Source organism: Scophthalmus maximus, chromosome 2 (assembly GCF_022379125.1).
Source record: "Scophthalmus maximus strain ysfricsl-2021 chromosome 2, ASM2237912v1, whole genome shotgun sequence".
In the NCBI taxonomy this organism is placed as follows: Eukaryota; Metazoa; Chordata; class Actinopteri; order Pleuronectiformes; family Scophthalmidae; genus Scophthalmus; species Scophthalmus maximus.
Window position 1 is genome coordinate 26647936 of NC_061516.1, and position 16035 is coordinate 26663970.

General features: G+C 39.7%; 5 protein-coding genes across 5 annotated transcripts; 3 read left to right on the top strand and 2 right to left on the bottom strand.

The window, feature by feature from the left end:
- The first annotated feature begins 437 nt into the window (after window positions 1–437).
- Window positions 438–1382, top strand: LOC118300263 (olfactory receptor 146-like). The gene has a single exon (XM_035624545.2). The coding sequence runs from the start codon at window positions 441–443 to the stop codon at window positions 1380–1382; it is 942 nt and encodes a 313-aa protein (XP_035480438.1). The 5' UTR covers window positions 438–440.
- A 1880-nt stretch (window positions 1383–3262) lies between these two features.
- LOC118300266 (olfactory receptor 146-like) lies at window positions 3263–4245 on the top strand. The gene has a single exon (XM_035624548.2). It carries the CDS (start codon window positions 3266–3268, stop codon window positions 4196–4198), a length of 933 nt encoding a protein of 310 aa, XP_035480441.2. The 5' UTR covers window positions 3263–3265; the 3' UTR covers window positions 4199–4245.
- Window positions 4246–7226: 2981 nt separating this feature from the next.
- On the top strand, window positions 7227–7929 carry LOC118301573 (olfactory receptor 7C1-like). The gene is given in 2 exon segments (XM_035627194.1): window positions 7227–7537; window positions 7539–7929. Coding segments are annotated over 2 exon segments (702 nt in total).
- An 833-nt stretch (window positions 7930–8762) lies between these two features.
- Window positions 8763–10093, bottom strand: LOC118300259 (olfactory receptor 5F1-like). Its single transcript, XM_035624541.2, has one exon. The coding sequence runs from the start codon at window positions 10082–10084 to the stop codon at window positions 9134–9136; it is 951 nt and encodes a 316-aa protein (XP_035480434.1). The 5' UTR covers window positions 10085–10093; the 3' UTR covers window positions 8763–9133.
- Window positions 10094–13324: 3231 nt separating this feature from the next.
- On the bottom strand, window positions 13325–14260 carry LOC118301572 (olfactory receptor 52N5-like). Its single transcript, XM_035627193.2, has one exon. The coding sequence runs from the start codon at window positions 14258–14260 to the stop codon at window positions 13325–13327; it is 936 nt and encodes a 311-aa protein (XP_035483086.2).
- Between the last annotated feature and the right edge of the window lie 1775 nt (window positions 14261–16035).

Consider the following 16035-nt stretch of genomic DNA (forward strand, 5'->3'; position numbering starts at 1 on the left):
TATGTACATATTAATTAGAAGTTCTGAAAATGTCTTTTCATTTTTATGTAATTTGCCTCATCATTTCTTACCATGGGAAAAAAAAACATACATGAATAATATTCCTGTAGCTTTTAAAAAAAAATATTTGTGGAACTTCCTTACAGGAGAAGATGACACATTAGATGCCAGCACCAGGCGAAAGAAATGAAGTAGAAATTAATTGTCAGTATAGTATATGTAAATGTATTTATATATACTTATACTTCAGTCTACAAATTACCACAATAAAAGTACTATGTACTGCACCATACAATACAACAGACCTGTGCATCTGGTGATATCTGGGAACACTACCTGTTGCTTTTAAATTTGCTATGTAAATACATGTGACATGACTTGACCTTACTCTCTAATCATTACATTTGATAATAACAGCATTGCTCTTCTCTTTCAGGTTGATGGAAAACTACACCTACAACAGTTTCATACTCCAGCTGGAGGGCTTAAATGTTTCAAAGGAATCTGTCTACCCAGTCTTTCTTTTCTTATTTTTCTCCTATCTGTTTATACTGGTTGCAAATGTAGGCATTGTCATTCTGATTTTCATTGACAAGAACCTCCACGAACCTTTGTACCTCCTTTTTTGCAACCTGCCATTGAATGACATACTTGGAAACTCTATCTCTGTGCCCCGTTTGCTCATAGACATGTTGCGTCCTCCCTCTGAGCGCCTCTTGAGCTACTATGAGTGTGTGGTTCAAGCTTTTACCACACACATGTTTGGTACTGCCAGTCACACAGTGCTCATGATTATGGCCTTTGACAGATATGTGGCCATCTGTAATCCTCTGCGTTACGCTGCCATAATGACCAACAAAGTGGTGATCAAACTGACAGTGTCTGCATGGGGAGTGGCCTTTGTTATGGTCGGGATTCTGCTCGGTCTGACCATCAGGCTGAACCGATGCAGGACACTGATCATGAATCCTTACTGTGACAACGCCTCACTGTTTAAACTGTCCTGTGATAATGTGTTTATTAATAATGTCTATGGCCTCACGTTCACTGTGATGCTGTTCACAGCTTCTATAGGCACCATGGTTCTCACCTACACAAAGATTATTGTCGTCTGTCTGACCAGTAACAACAAGTCTCTGAACAGTAAAGCCTTGAAGACCTGCAGCACTCACCTTGTCTTGTATCTGATCATGATTTTTAGTGGAATGTCACTTATTGCTCTGCATCGCTTTCCTCAGTTCTCAGACTACAGAAAACTCTCTAGTGTTTTGTTTCATATCATCCCATGCAGCCTCAACCCAATTATTTACGGAGTGCAGTCCAAAGAAATGCGAAAATTCTTGTTAAAATTGTTTGAGCACAAGAAAATGGTCCCATCATGATTGCAAACGTTTCCATGTTTCATTTAAAATGTATCTACATTTTGTGCAGCTGGTATAACTTAGTGGGTTACAGTGCTGACTTGATGCAGAATGTCGGGGTTTGATTTCAGGTCATCCCAGTGAGTGCCCTTAGGCAAAGCCCTTAATGATACCTGTCTGGATAATTGTTAGTTGCTTTGGACAAAAGTGTCAGCAAAATAAATGTAATGTAATGTAATTCATTCAAAAATTGAACGAAGATTGGCCTATTGTATTCCATGGTTTTATATTTGTCATCTTAGCTTAGTGATAACAAGGAAATAAAGGGAAACATATCTCACAATACTTTGCTGAAACATTTCTAGACCCAAAAGTAACAATTTTCTACAACTGTCATGATGGAAAACAGAAGCTTGTTCTGTTTTTCATGACCCAAAATAAAATATCTTAATGTGGTGAAATGTAGTTATGAATATTCAACATGCCAAATACATTTGAAAGTGTGCATTTTCAATACATAATAAAAGCAAAAAATATATTCATTGTGAACAACTTAATGTCACTGTGAGGTCAGTTCAAGTAAGCTGCTTTCAGACATGCCCCGAAGTCCAAGCATTTTCCTGAATTTATCCGGAGCAGATGTAAGTGACAATGCAAATATCTGCAGATGTTGCTTCAGACATTATCCGTCACTATTCCTGCCAGCCCTGGGTCAAATCTCTGGAGAATGACCAATCAAGCCCATGCCAGAATACAGCAGTTAATTAGTGAGGGTGAGTGAGTTGTACTTGGAGTTTCCTACAGTATATGTAATGCCTTAAGCTTATGGTTGATATAGACGTGTGCATACACGTGATCTCACCAAAAAAATGTTACCAGGAAGTCATAAAAGTGTACTTGCAGTTTAGTGTTGTGATGTCTAAGCAGAACCAAAGTCTGTACAAGGACGACTATTACTGAATTGAAAATGATTGAATTTGATTCTGTTGCTGACAAACTCAATCTGGCCTCCGTAACTGCATGACAAGTGAGCACTGTCAGTACAGTCACAAGTAAACTTTGGAGCTTTGAGTTCTTCTCAACTCTCAGCTCTGGGCTCTAACAATCTGTGTAGCTGGAGTCAGAGGATCATTCAGAGGCACTTTCACTGTCTGACAGACTGTGGTCAGAGATGCTGAAGTCATTACCTGGTCTCTGTATTGGGTGACCACTGTTCTAGGCTACAATTTCTGCATAAGGCCTTCTACTGCTTCTGTTTTAAGAATGTCTATCCCTCTGCAGCTGGTGGACTTTGAAGTTAATGATCTCAAAAAAATTTAATTTCATGATTGTAGGTAGAACATGAAAACACTTTCCGGTCCTCAGAGTTACAAGTTGTGTTAGTCATCATTATGATTCTTGATGTTATATCAGGTATCATCAAGGGTAGTGATACATGAATTCCCAAAAGATAAAATCACTTCTATATAACACTGCAACAGAGAACATCTCGTTCAGTGCTGGTGGCTGTCATCAACAGGGGACGAATATCAGCAAGATACAGAAGACAAACTGAAACCAGACACTTATGTATCTATCTATTACTCTATTACTCTGACAATGTCTTGTTGTTAATTTTGCAATGTTTTATGGAACTTCCTTATAGGAGAAGTTGACACTTAAGATGTCAATATACTTACATATATGTATATTATATATATCACATATACTTCAGTCTACAAATTACTACAGTAAAAGTACTATGCACTGCACCATACAATACAACAGACCTGTGCATCTGGTGATATCTGGGAACACTGCCTGTTGCTTTTAAATTTGCTATGTAAATACATGTGACATGACTTGACCTTACTCTCTAATCATTACATTTGATAATAACAGCATTGCTCTTCTCTTTCAGGTTGATGGAAAACTACACCTACAACAGTTTCATACTCCAGCTGGAGGGCTTAAATGTTTCAAAGGAATCTGTCTACCCAGTTTTTCTTTTCTTATTTTTCTCCTATCTGTTTATACTGGTTGCAAATGCAGGCATTGTCATACTGATTTTCATTGACAAGAACCTCCACGAACCTATGTACCTGCTTTTTTGCAACCTGCCATTAAATGACATCATTGGTAACTCTATCTCTGTGCCCCGTTTGCTCATAGACATGCTGCGTCCTCCCTCTGAGCGCCTCATGAGCTACTATGAGTGTGTGGTTCAAGCTTTTACCACACACATGTTTGGTACTGCCAGTCTCACAGTGCTCATGATTATGGCCTTTGACAGATATGTGGCCATCTGTAATCCTCTGCGTTACGCTGCCATAATGACCAACAAAATGGTGATCAAACTGACAGTGTCTGCATGGGGAGTGGCCTTTGTTATGGTCGGGATTCTGCTCGGTCTGACCATCAGGCTGAACCGATGCAGGACTCTGATCATGAATCCTTACTGTGACAACGCCTCACTGTTTAAACTGTCCTGTGATAGTGTGTTTATTAATAATGTCTATGGCCTCACATTCACTGTGGTGCTGTTCTCAGCTTCTATAGGCTCCACGGTTCTCACCTACACAAAGATCACTGTCGTCTGTCTGACCAGTAACAACAAGTCTCTGAACAGTAAAGCCTTGAAGACCTGCAGCACTCACCTCGTTGTGTATCTGATCATGATGTTTAGTGGACTGTCATTTATCACTCTACATCGCTTCCCTCAGTTCTCATACCACAGGAAAATCTTTGGAGTTTTGTTCCATATCATCCCAAGCACCCTTAACCCAATTATTTATGGAGTGCAATCCAAAGAAATACGAAAATTCTTGTTAAAACTGTTTGAGCCAAGGAAAATTTAGCCATCATAATAGCAGATGTTTCCATGTTTTATTTGAAATGTATCTACAAATATAACAAAAATGTAGCTTTGATTACCCTGCTGTTGGTTTTATATTTGTCATCTTAGCTTAGTGATAACAAGGTAATAAGGGAAACATATCTAATAATAGACAATTCTATTTACAAACGCAATCATTTCCTACAACTGTCATTATGGAAATTTGAAGCTTGTTTTTTTTTTCATGACCCAAAGTAAAATATCCTTATGTAAGGAAATGTAGTGATGAAAATGTAACGTTCCACAGACACACCATCTCATTCGCAAGTGTGTATTCTCAATACATAATTAAAGCTAAAAAGACAAGCAACTAAATGTTACTGTCAAGTTTCATCATATCTGAACGTCACACTGCGGACATTGTCCAGAGTTGTCTGTGGAGATCTTCATTCATCCAGATCTTACTTGACTTCTTGTAGTTTGTATCTACAGGGGAATAAACGTCAGAAGCCTTGGCTCACTGCTGGAAAACAGTGGATTGCTCTGGGATGTTAATGATTAACTGTTAGTCGGTTCATTTCTGTGAAGAATTTAACAGATTAAAAATGTATCACCCAATTAACCAACAATGTACTGTATGTTTAATTTCTTTGTGCATCATGTCTCCAGAACGCACATGTTTTGTAATTAATTATTCTAACAGCAGAGGGTGTACTTCAACCAGACTACTAACATATCAGAAGAAAAGGTCAAAGTTGTATTCTTTTCAATCCTCTTCCAATACGTTTTGCTGGGGACTGGTAAATTCTTTCAAGAATCTAAAATGATAATCAAAAAGTAATTTGTGCACTTTCAAACCAATAGCTGAATTTAAAATCCTACTCTGAACTTGGGTTTTTCCAGTGTGTGTCAAGGCCCATGCATACAAAAGGCAGTACTCATGTTTTAGTAATCTCACAAAGTTTAGAAGAAAGGGCCCCCAAAATACTTGTGGTGGCTTCTTACCAATGTGTCTTTTTGGCATGTGGTAGAATTGTTCCTATGTCAACCAGTTTGTACCTTTTAACATCTTATCAGAGCACCAGATATTTTGTAAAGTGATATTTTAAAAATGAATGGAACTTTTACTTCCTGAGCCAAGGGCACAATAAATAGCTTCCTTACGTCGTAACTATCTGTGACAATAAATGTGGTTGCAGCCCTAAAACTCTAACACCAGGCCAAGAAATGCAAATGACTTTTGTGTCAACAGAAAAAGTGAACACAGCTCAGGCTGACAACATAATTAACATGGATTACCTGATAATTCTCAGTGGAGAGAGGATGATGAATATAATTTTAAGAGCTGATATTTCTTCTTTTCTCATCTTATCGCTTCTTTATCATTATTAAAGAAATGTTTTGTTGCTTACAAGAAATCATAAGCTGTATTTCTGACAATCATTGGAACAACTATCTTTGCTACCTTGGTGGGTCATTGTGTTGCAAACCAGAAATACTGACGTTGATCCGCCTGTCCCAATCTATCTTCTCCTCACTCATACCCCCCAAGGTACCCAAACTCCTTTACTTGGTTGGCATCTCAGCCCCAACCCAGAGTCGACCCAGTGCAATCCACTGATTTCCAGCAGAGAGCCATAGCCTCTGACTTGGAGGTGCCAACTCTCATCCTTAGCACTTGCACACTAAAGGTCACGGCCTGACGAAGGCAAAGGAACGACTTTGTCTGCAAACAGCAGGGGCACAATTCAGAGCTTACCAAACTACACTCTCCTCGAATCAGCTACACCTTGAAATCCAGTCCACCATAAACCGGATCGGTGATGTCAGGGAATATTAAGTCTAGTTGCAAGGTTGGTTGTCTTTTGTCCTAAATTTACTGAGACAAACAGAGTGATTCTATGGAGACAGCCATTATGTGTCTGAGATGACGACACGTGATTCTCAGAGGTAAATACATCACTCTGACTGGGCCAGGCAGGTTTTTGGGACACCATGCACTGACCACTTGTTGATCTGTGTCACAAACTAGAAATCTCGCCAAATTTTTTTGGCTCCTTGTAATAAATACTTCTGCATCAAGGGCTCTGTCTTCCTGAGTCAGCATCAACTGCATACATTTTCCATTACAGGTGACGATGGGCAATCTTAGCCGAGTCCAAAACTCGCCGGTGACATGTTTGACTTTGTGCCAAGGATACGGTCCCAGCTGGATGAGGAGATGCAGTTGGAAATTGGTCCAAATTGTTGAATAATAGATTCTTCCTTGGCCCCATGTCCCACAAAGTTTTGTGGACATTTGTTTAGTAGAATTTGCTTAATCCTGCTGGCTAACATACAATTTTCAGCTTGCGGAACAAAACCCCAAATAGTAGGGAAATCTGCATTAAGTTCGGTCTCACAATTCGGCACTCGACTATGTGTGAACTACCAACGATGCGGCAGTGAGTGTTTCGACGGTGAACCCCCCGTCACCAATGAGTCACATAGGCTGAAAAGCACAATGACTGAAAGCCTCGCGGTTGCAGCAGCTCATTTTGAAGTATGAATGGTACAGAGATCTCACGACTTTGAAAATCATCTAGTGTGTAGTAGCATGGGTAAGGACAGGAACATTTTGAGCTGCCACATTGCACATGCAGGGTAACAGTCAGCTGTAAACTTTGTGTCCAACTGACACCAACCCTCCCAACATTACGTAATGTTTTCTGACGTGATGATAAAGATTTCCAATGAGATCAGCTGTGTTCATAAAACCAGTGAAGATGCTTTCACTGTGGAGAGAAAGGAGACCGATGGCAGAAAGGTGATTGGTTTAACTGAGCCGACTGACCAGGTGATTGCTCGTCTTTGTATTCTGATCAGTAAACCACTAACTGTGACAGTGAACAAGTAGCAGTCAGAACCATTGTTCACTTTTGGGGAAATGTTACAGTGGTTACTTTCATATAATTCATGAGAATAATAGAAAATTAGTCTGTCTCTTTGTCTTTGTGTAGATTTCTGTCAGTTTCTGTTTTGTGAAACTTTGTCTCTCTGGTGCAGCTCAGATGGAAAACTACACCTTCAACAGCCTCACTCTGCAGATGGAGGGATTACGGGTCACCAAGACGAGCAAGTACCCCATCTTTATCTTCCTGCTTTCCATCTACGTGTTCATCTTCAACGCCAACCTGGGCATTGTGTTATTGATCTGGACGGACAGAAGCCTGCACCAGCCCATGTTTCTCCTCTTCTGTAACCTGTCCATCAACGATATGATGGGGAACTCGCTGCTGGTTCCCCGGGTGCTCGCAGACATCCTGGCGCCACCGTCTGAGCGCCTCATTCACTACTATGAGTGTTTGATGCAAGCTTTCACCACACATGTTTGGCACCAACGCCCACACCGTGCTAATCATCATGGCCTTTGACAGATATGTGACCATCTGTAACCCTCTGCACTACGCCACCATCATGACTCACAGAATGGTGATCAAGCTGACGGTGGCTGCCTGGGGAGTGGTCTTTGTTCTGGTGGCCGTTCTACTCGGTCTGACCGTACGACTGAACAGATGCCGGACTCTGATCATGAATCCTTACTGTGACAACGCCTCACTGTTTAAACTGTCCTGTGACAGTGTGTTTATTAATAACGTCTACGGCCTCACGTTCACTGTGGTGCTGTTCACAGCTTCTGTTGGCTCCGTAGTCCTGACTTATTCTAAAATCACAGCAGCCTGTGTGACGAGTAAGAGCAAGCATTACTGTTGAAGAAAATAAGGCTGAAGTGAATAAAAAGGAAGGTAAACTTTATTAAAACCAGATTTCAATGACAACCTTATTCGTGATCTCTTAATTGTACGATTGCGATGCTTTTCTCTGACGGTTTCCAGACGTAAATAAGACGCCATTTTCATCAAATGGACATTTTCCCTCTGAACAAATAACTTTTTTTAGTCTTGACGAATAAAAAGTTTCTTCTTTCTTTCTCTCTCCTTCACTGTAATCATCCGACGACCCCTCAGATTAATGTTTATTATAACGTGTATTCATAATGTATGTTGTGAACCAGTGGATTAAACAATCTGAGTGAATATGAAGGAGTAAAAAAGCAGCTAGAACAGTAAAATAAATCAGGATCAATGATAATAGCCAAATACCTTTGTGTTTGAGTTTTGTATGCAGTACTTTCATGTTGTCATATTGGTACTTTTACTTCCACCACGTCTGCAAAAAGCTTATTTATGTCTGAACAATAAAAAAGAATAAGTGTCTGCATGGTGAGACGCTACCGAAGGATACCAAATGTGTTAGATGTGAAGTTGAAATGACAAAATATTATTAGTAATAATGATTATATCTCATATTAATCGTTATACCTGTAGCCACATATGTTCACGTATGCCGTACATTTATACTCAAGTGTCAGTCCAAGTAGAAGAGTCCAAGTAGATTATATATTATATTATTTTTAATGATGGAGAAACATTTTTTGAGACATTAAAAACATTTATTTAATTAAAATCACATTATTCAAATGGAATAAGAAAAAACCTTCCATGACGCAATCTGGATCTGAAGGGACCTTGTGTTGATAAAAAGTCTTCATTTCCCCGTGGTTTATAAAAATATTATCATGTAAATATGATACTTTGAATACAAGTCATGTCACTGTGAGCAGCAAAATATGAGGAAATATAAATAAAGCTTATTTTTTAAATAAAATAAAAATTGAGGGAACATTCAGTTTCATGATCGTCAGTAAATTTGAAAACATTTGACTCAGAAACTACAGGCTCTTAAACTCCTGCAAGATATGTTGATTCAAATTCAACTTAATATAAAACAATATTTGTGTGGGAAGAAATTCATGTTTGCATTTCCAGGTGATGATTGTTGACGTTGAGGAGTTTGCGGTTTTCCTCTGTTGAGACTTTGAGCATTTTTATGAGTTATTTATGGAAAGTTTGTCCCCTTATGGTTTTTTACCGTTCTGGACTTTAATCCTGTGAAACACACTGACGATCTTCTGTCGCAGCTCTTTACAGTTCAGACCGTAGATGATGGGGTTCAGGGCCGGGGGCACGACGAAGAACATGACGGACGCTATCTTCCCGCTGACAGCCCACTCGGGCCGGCGGTGAATGATCATGGGGGTGAAGGACGCCACCATCATGATGACGTACACGGTCAGGTGGGTGGCGCAGGTCTGCAGCGCTTTGCTGCTCAGCCCCTTGCTCTTGCTGCTGCAACACATGATGGCGATCCTCAGGTAGGAGAGCGTGATGGTGCCGAGGGAGGAGCCCAGGATGACCACGGCGCTGCCGAGGCCGTAGATGTGGTTGACGAGCAGGTTCTCACAGGAGAGCTTGAACAAGGAGGCGTTGTCGCAGAACGGGTTGATGATGACCCGCCGGCAGCGCGTCAGGCGGACGGTGAGGCTCAGGAGGATCACGATGGAGATGAAAGCGGCCGCCCAGGCCCCCGCCGACAGCTTCACCACCATCCTGTTGGTCATGATGGCGGTGTACAGCAGGGGGTTGCAGATGGCCGCATAGCGATCGAAAGCCATGATCATGAGCACCGTGTGAGAGGTGCCGGCGTGGAAGTGAGTGGCGAAGGCCTGAACGACACAGTCGATGTAGTGGATGGAGCGCTCGGTGATCGGAGTGAAGACGTCGCTCAGCAGGCGAGGGATGACGGCCGTGGCCCCGAACACGTCGTTCACGCCCATGTTGCAGTAGAGCAGGTACATGGGCTGGTGGAGGCTGCGCTCCATGGAGATCAGCACCACCAGGCTCACGTTGGACACCATGATGAAGACGTAGATGAGGAGGAGGAGGACGAAGGCTGGCATGGAAGCCTGGGGGGTGACCTTTAACCCCTCGATGGATATAATGTCTGCATCGAAGGTTTGGTTCTCCATGCTGCTGAGGGAGGAGCTGGGAGAGGACGACAGAGAGATATTAAAATCTTTATTTTGCACAAATAAACAATGAAGTAAAGATTCGTATTCGTGTTTATGTTTCATGTTTTGTTTATTATTCCATATATGTGGTTGTGTATGTGTCATTTTTTATTTATAGTTTTCTTATAAGTTAAGAAAAAATGAACCAAAAATTCATATCGGTCAGTGTCTAGAAGTGAAAATATAAAAAGAACAAATAATAATCTTCAGAAATGCAGCGTTTTGATTATTTGGTTTGTTGTTTGTCTGAGAAACACAGTTTTGTTCCACTCTATATTTGAAGGTAACGTGTGTGGATGGGAATGACAATAAAGTTTCCTTGAACCTTGAATTCTGTCAGATCTTTTTCAGACACAGGTTGACTCCGCTGCAGCTGCTCAACATGTTTTACCCTCAGGGACGATGAATCAATCAAACCACAGGCGAGTCCAGTTCAAAGTGCTGCACAGTCGACTGATGAGCCGAAAATAAGACGGAACAAACAAAAATGACAATCAAATATTGTACAATAGATTTTACAATCTATCATAACAATCAAAGACAGAAAAAAAGGTCAAATGAATAGAAGAAAGATTTCAATTAAAGGAGGTAAAAAATACATAATAATAAAGTTGACGGGTTAAAGTGGAATAGAATTTACAACATAGATGCAATAAAAAAACGTCTGTAAACCAAACTGAATCAAACGTCAGACTGAGGAGAGGTTTTAAGATCACGTCTAATAGGTTTCAACACTTTCCAGCTGTTTCCAGCAGCTGAACTCTGCCTCACCGCAGGCGTCAGTCCTGCACTGTGGAACAGCCGACTGACGCACTGTGACACACGTCTGCGCCTGTGAGATCATGAGCAGATTTAAAAACAAGCAAGAGAATATCACGTGAGTCACATCTCAGCGAGCGGAAAATTAATTCTGTGTTTAATTCAAATTAAAAGGCGACTGACGAATTAGAAAAGAAAAATCAAAACAAAAAAACGATTTCACCACTTACATTCGGACAACAATTTATTTGGTTTTCTGAAATTATTTTTTTTGTGTTTAATTTGAATGTTTTGGGGGTTTTTTTGCTTCAATATACGACAATGCATTAATTAATAAAAATGTTATGCTAATTTGAAAAATATTTCCACAACAGAAATGTGACCTCGGGATGAATCCAGGCACAGACTTCTTGTTTCAAGTCGTTACTGATTTGCTTTTGTTGCTTTTTGTAACGCAGCTTGTAACTCTTTTGAAAGGCCTTATAGAAATAAAGTGTGTTATTATTATTATTACTGGTAGTATAAGAAAATAATATGTTACATGAATCAGATGGTGATGATCCTTGGACAAACCTCAGTAAACCTCTTCAGCTGGATTTTTTTCTGAGGATGACAACAAACTGTACAGACACAAACAGAGACGGTGACCTCACATTCTTTTTCTTTACTTAAATTTTACTAAAATAACCCAGAATCTCAGATTTCATCAGTGTCTCACTTCAAAAATTATTATTACAGTTTGATTCATGCATTTTTCATGGTACTTAATTCGTTTTTTGTGTTTCTTTTTTTTTGCTCTTTTATATACATCAGATCTAAAACACACACCAATATTTTTTCAGTTTGCCACCAAATTTAAGACGTTTAACTTAATTTCTACAGTGTGCGTGTGTGTGTGTCAGGTTTACCTCTGCTGACGTGCACCTCCTCCTGACAGACCACAGCTGAACTCACACGTAGCTTTTATAAAGTGATTGCGTGTCCCACCCATGGTTTGTGAGGTTGCTCAACAGTTTGTCACCAGGCAACAGTTGCTGTCAACTCTGCATCCACATCACCGACCATGTTGTCAATGTTTGAGTCATTTTCACTTTTCTCAGCTTTTATTTCAGTCTTTGCTGTCGCTGCAGCGGGTTAACTCATGTTTGCCAGCGGCGTGGATCTGCAAATAATCAATTTCCCTCATCAGATATTGGCACTTTTGACGAAAAATAATCAGTTGCACAAAATAAAGTGCAAATTTCCACGATAACAGCATTTTTAAACTGAAGCAATATTCCACAATTGCTGAAAACTCTATGTATTGAGCTTATAATTTGAACAGTATCGTTTAAACTGACTCAGTCAGAATCCAGAGGTTTACTGACAATCTGACTCTGCCTGTCGTTGAGTGCGACAGACAAGTGGATTTGTGTAGCTCCATAGAAACATGAATGACAAACATGAGCAATAATTTTCTCCTTATGAACTTTCAAGAACTCTTTGAAAGACTGTTTGCTTTTTGTCTGTGGATGTTACTGATTACGTGGGTGAGGTCGAATTGTCAAATTGGCCCAGGAAGTTTCCTAAATGTTGAAGTGACCCGGAAGTATCTGCAGCCACGATACGAGCTGTTTTGATTCTCCATAGGAACGGTGCTTCAATGCTGTTGACACATTCAACAACTAGAGCATTAAAATACCTGTATGTGTTTATTCTATAACATTTGATTATACTGTTTGTCATTCGTAGATATTTAAACCAACATAGATTTACTGACGGTCACATGGATTCTGACGGGGTGAGGGATTTAAAAAGTTTATTTGTGAAAAAAATAGAAACAATTTCAGTTGATGTATAAATATTTGATCTTTATCATTATACATATTTATCCATACACTATTATTTATTACATGTTTATGTATATAAACAAATTTAATCTAATGTACTAAAATGCAGAGTGACCATTCATTTTTCTTTTTCATTACCAATATTTAATGAAGACATTTCCATACTGTAATACTTTGGTATTAAGATCCACAGCTCGACTTAACTTTATCAACCACAACTAGTGAATTAATTCCTACAAAGTACATATACCAGGAAAAGAGAGGTTTTTAAAATACTGTTACCATGATTGACAGCTCTTTACATAATATCCGTTATATATAATATATAGTAAAATAATAATATATAATATTCAACAGTTCTCTACATCAGCAACAACAAAGTCATAGAAAACGTGAAATGTGCAAAGGAATTCGTTTCTGTAAGTGAAGCTCTTACTTTAATGAAATTCATGTGTGATAACTGTAGTTGTATTTTATATTTTATTTTATTATTCGTTTTTTATAAAGACTACACTACTTATTTATATTTCTAATTACTATAAATTATACATATTTTAAAGTAATTTAGTTCTTGGATGAAAAGTGAATTGAATCTTTACATTCGATTCAGTCACGTCTTTTTTTTTCTTGTAAATATGATGATGATTTTTTCTCGGACCACTTTGATCTGCAGTCCGTAGATCACGGCGTTCAAAGCTGGAGGAACCACATGGAACAGAATGGACGCAAGCTTCCTGAGGTCCGACAAGTCAGGGAAGCGATGGAGGATGATGATGATGTTGCCTGACAGCAGCAGGATGATGTAGATGGCGAGATGCGAGGCACAGGTCTGCAGCGCTTTGCTGTTTAGAGTCTTGTTCCTGCTGCTCAGACACACCATGGCGATCCTCAGGTAGGTGAGCGTCACGCTGCAGAGGGAAAACGCCATTGTGGCCATGGCGGTGCCAAGGCCGTAAACGTGGCTGATGAGAACGTTTTCACAGGAGAGCTTGAACAAGGAGGCGTTATCACAGAATGGGTTGTTTATTACGGATCTGCAGCGTGACAAGCGGACGCTGAGGCTCACCAGGGCCACGATCAAGAGGAAGGCTGTGGCCCAGGCCGACGCCGACAGCATCGCCACCATCCGGTTGGTCATGATGGTGGTGTAACGCAGTGGCTTGCAGATGGCCACATACCGGTCGAAGGCCATGATGATGAGCACATAATGAGAGGTGGCAGCGTGGAAATGGGCACAGAATGCCTGAATGACACACTCGTAGTAATGAATATACCGCTGAGTCATCGGCGTAAAAATGTCACTCAGCAAGCGAGGGATGATGATTGTGGCCCCAAACACATCGTTAATGCTCATGTTGCAGAAGAGCAGGTACATGGGCTGGTGGAGGCTGCGCTCCATGGAGATCAGCAGCACCAGGCCGACGTTGGACACCATGATGAAGACGTAGATGAGGAGGAGGAGGATGAAGGCTGGGATGGAAGACTGGGGGGTCACCTTTAACCCCTCCAGCTGCAGAATATCCATGTTGACAGTGATGTTCTCCATAATGCAGAGGGACGATCACATCAGGAGAATAACTGAGTCCAACATCTAAAAAAAGAAGGAACAAGAAACAACCCATCAGAAAAAAATGACTAAAATAAGACACAAAGTAATTAGTTGTAATCCAGAAATAATTTGAGAAATTAATATTTCAATAAATATTAATTTTGATGGATTTTGATCCAAAACCAAATCATTTAAAAAACTGGTTCAGTCACATTCATAGACCCATACTTGGACTTGGTTTGATAGGGATTGTTGATTTTCAGAGATATTGGGAATAAAATTTAAGAGTCCATCAGTTTGTGTTTTTATTGGTTCCAGGACACAGTGAGGAATCCACAGAGCTGGAGTTTTCTGCATTTAGGAAGTTCATACTCAACCCACAGAACCCTACATTACATATGATGTATGCATATATGTATGTAGTTTAAGCTGATTAGACATGAAAATACAGAGGTTGAACTGTGGAGTAAATTCATGTTGTTTTCTTTTTACAAAGTATATTAAGATCTTAAAATTAATTTCTCCAACAAAATCAAATAAAAACAAGTAAATAGCACGTTTGTAAACGTGAGCCTCAGGTGGTAAATACAATAATTCTATAGATCGTGCGTGAGTATATAACACCATTTATCTTATCAAACTATATTTTTTGGTCCATGAAAATGTAGGAATGAAAATTAAACAAACAAAGTTAGAAAAACACTCACATCAAGAAAAATCATGTAAAATCAGACAATAGATGATCAGAAAAAAATATGTTATTTCTTTTTGATGATTTTCATATCAAACTTCTTCACTTGAACATGTTCAAAACCTTTATGAAGTGACAGAAATGAAACAAGCTTCAAATGTACAAACATTTTTGACAAACGACCCATAGACAAAAAGAGTTCTGCTTCTAGCGTCATGGGAATGAGTCAGATTTTTTAGAAACAATGTTTAATCTTATTCCTATGAAACAGAATCAGGACAAAAGTCACTTCTATGTTCAGTTTGGGGTTTCACTTTGTCGTAGAAATTCCTTGACTTTCCCCAGTGAGAAGTAAATGGATGGCCTCAGGAATACTTCCCTGCGTGCCATGTCCCAGCTTGAACGGACAGAGTCTGCACCCAGAAGTTGGAAACAGAGTCTGACCCCGAGCTGCGTCTACAGCTGCGTCTTTAAGGCAAACAGGATGGTGGGGTTACACAGATGCATATGATCGAAGGATCACTGTGGTTGAAGTGATCAAATGGATCACCGGTGAGTGTCTTCAAGATGCAGACGTGGACTGCTTATATATACACTGAATAAGTTAGTAAGACAAAAGGGCAGCCAAACAATAGAAAGGAATACAAAAGAATAACAGACTAGCTAATCAACAGAAAGCAAATCAAAAAGTGTGAGGATACCATAGGCGTGAGGAGACAGGAAAGATGATAAGACCACAAAAGAGCCATATGATGAATCTCCATTACACACTTTGTCCCGTAATCAGCCTAATATTTAAGCCCATTTCTCTGTTTCACTGCTGTGTCTGTGGTCCCTGTCCAGAGAGATTAGATTCACGTCTTGGTAAACACGAGCTGCAGGTAAACATGTGAGATCAGTGCAGCTCTCGTGTGAACATGTGTGAGTCTGATGAAGTGTTTTTTTCCTACACTGATAATGATGTGTAATATCTGACATGAACATTCAACACAAAGTGTTCAACATTATTCCTGTTAATATTCCATACAGCCCTGAAGCCTTTTTTAGTTTGTCATCACATCACAATTCATTCTGTTCATCA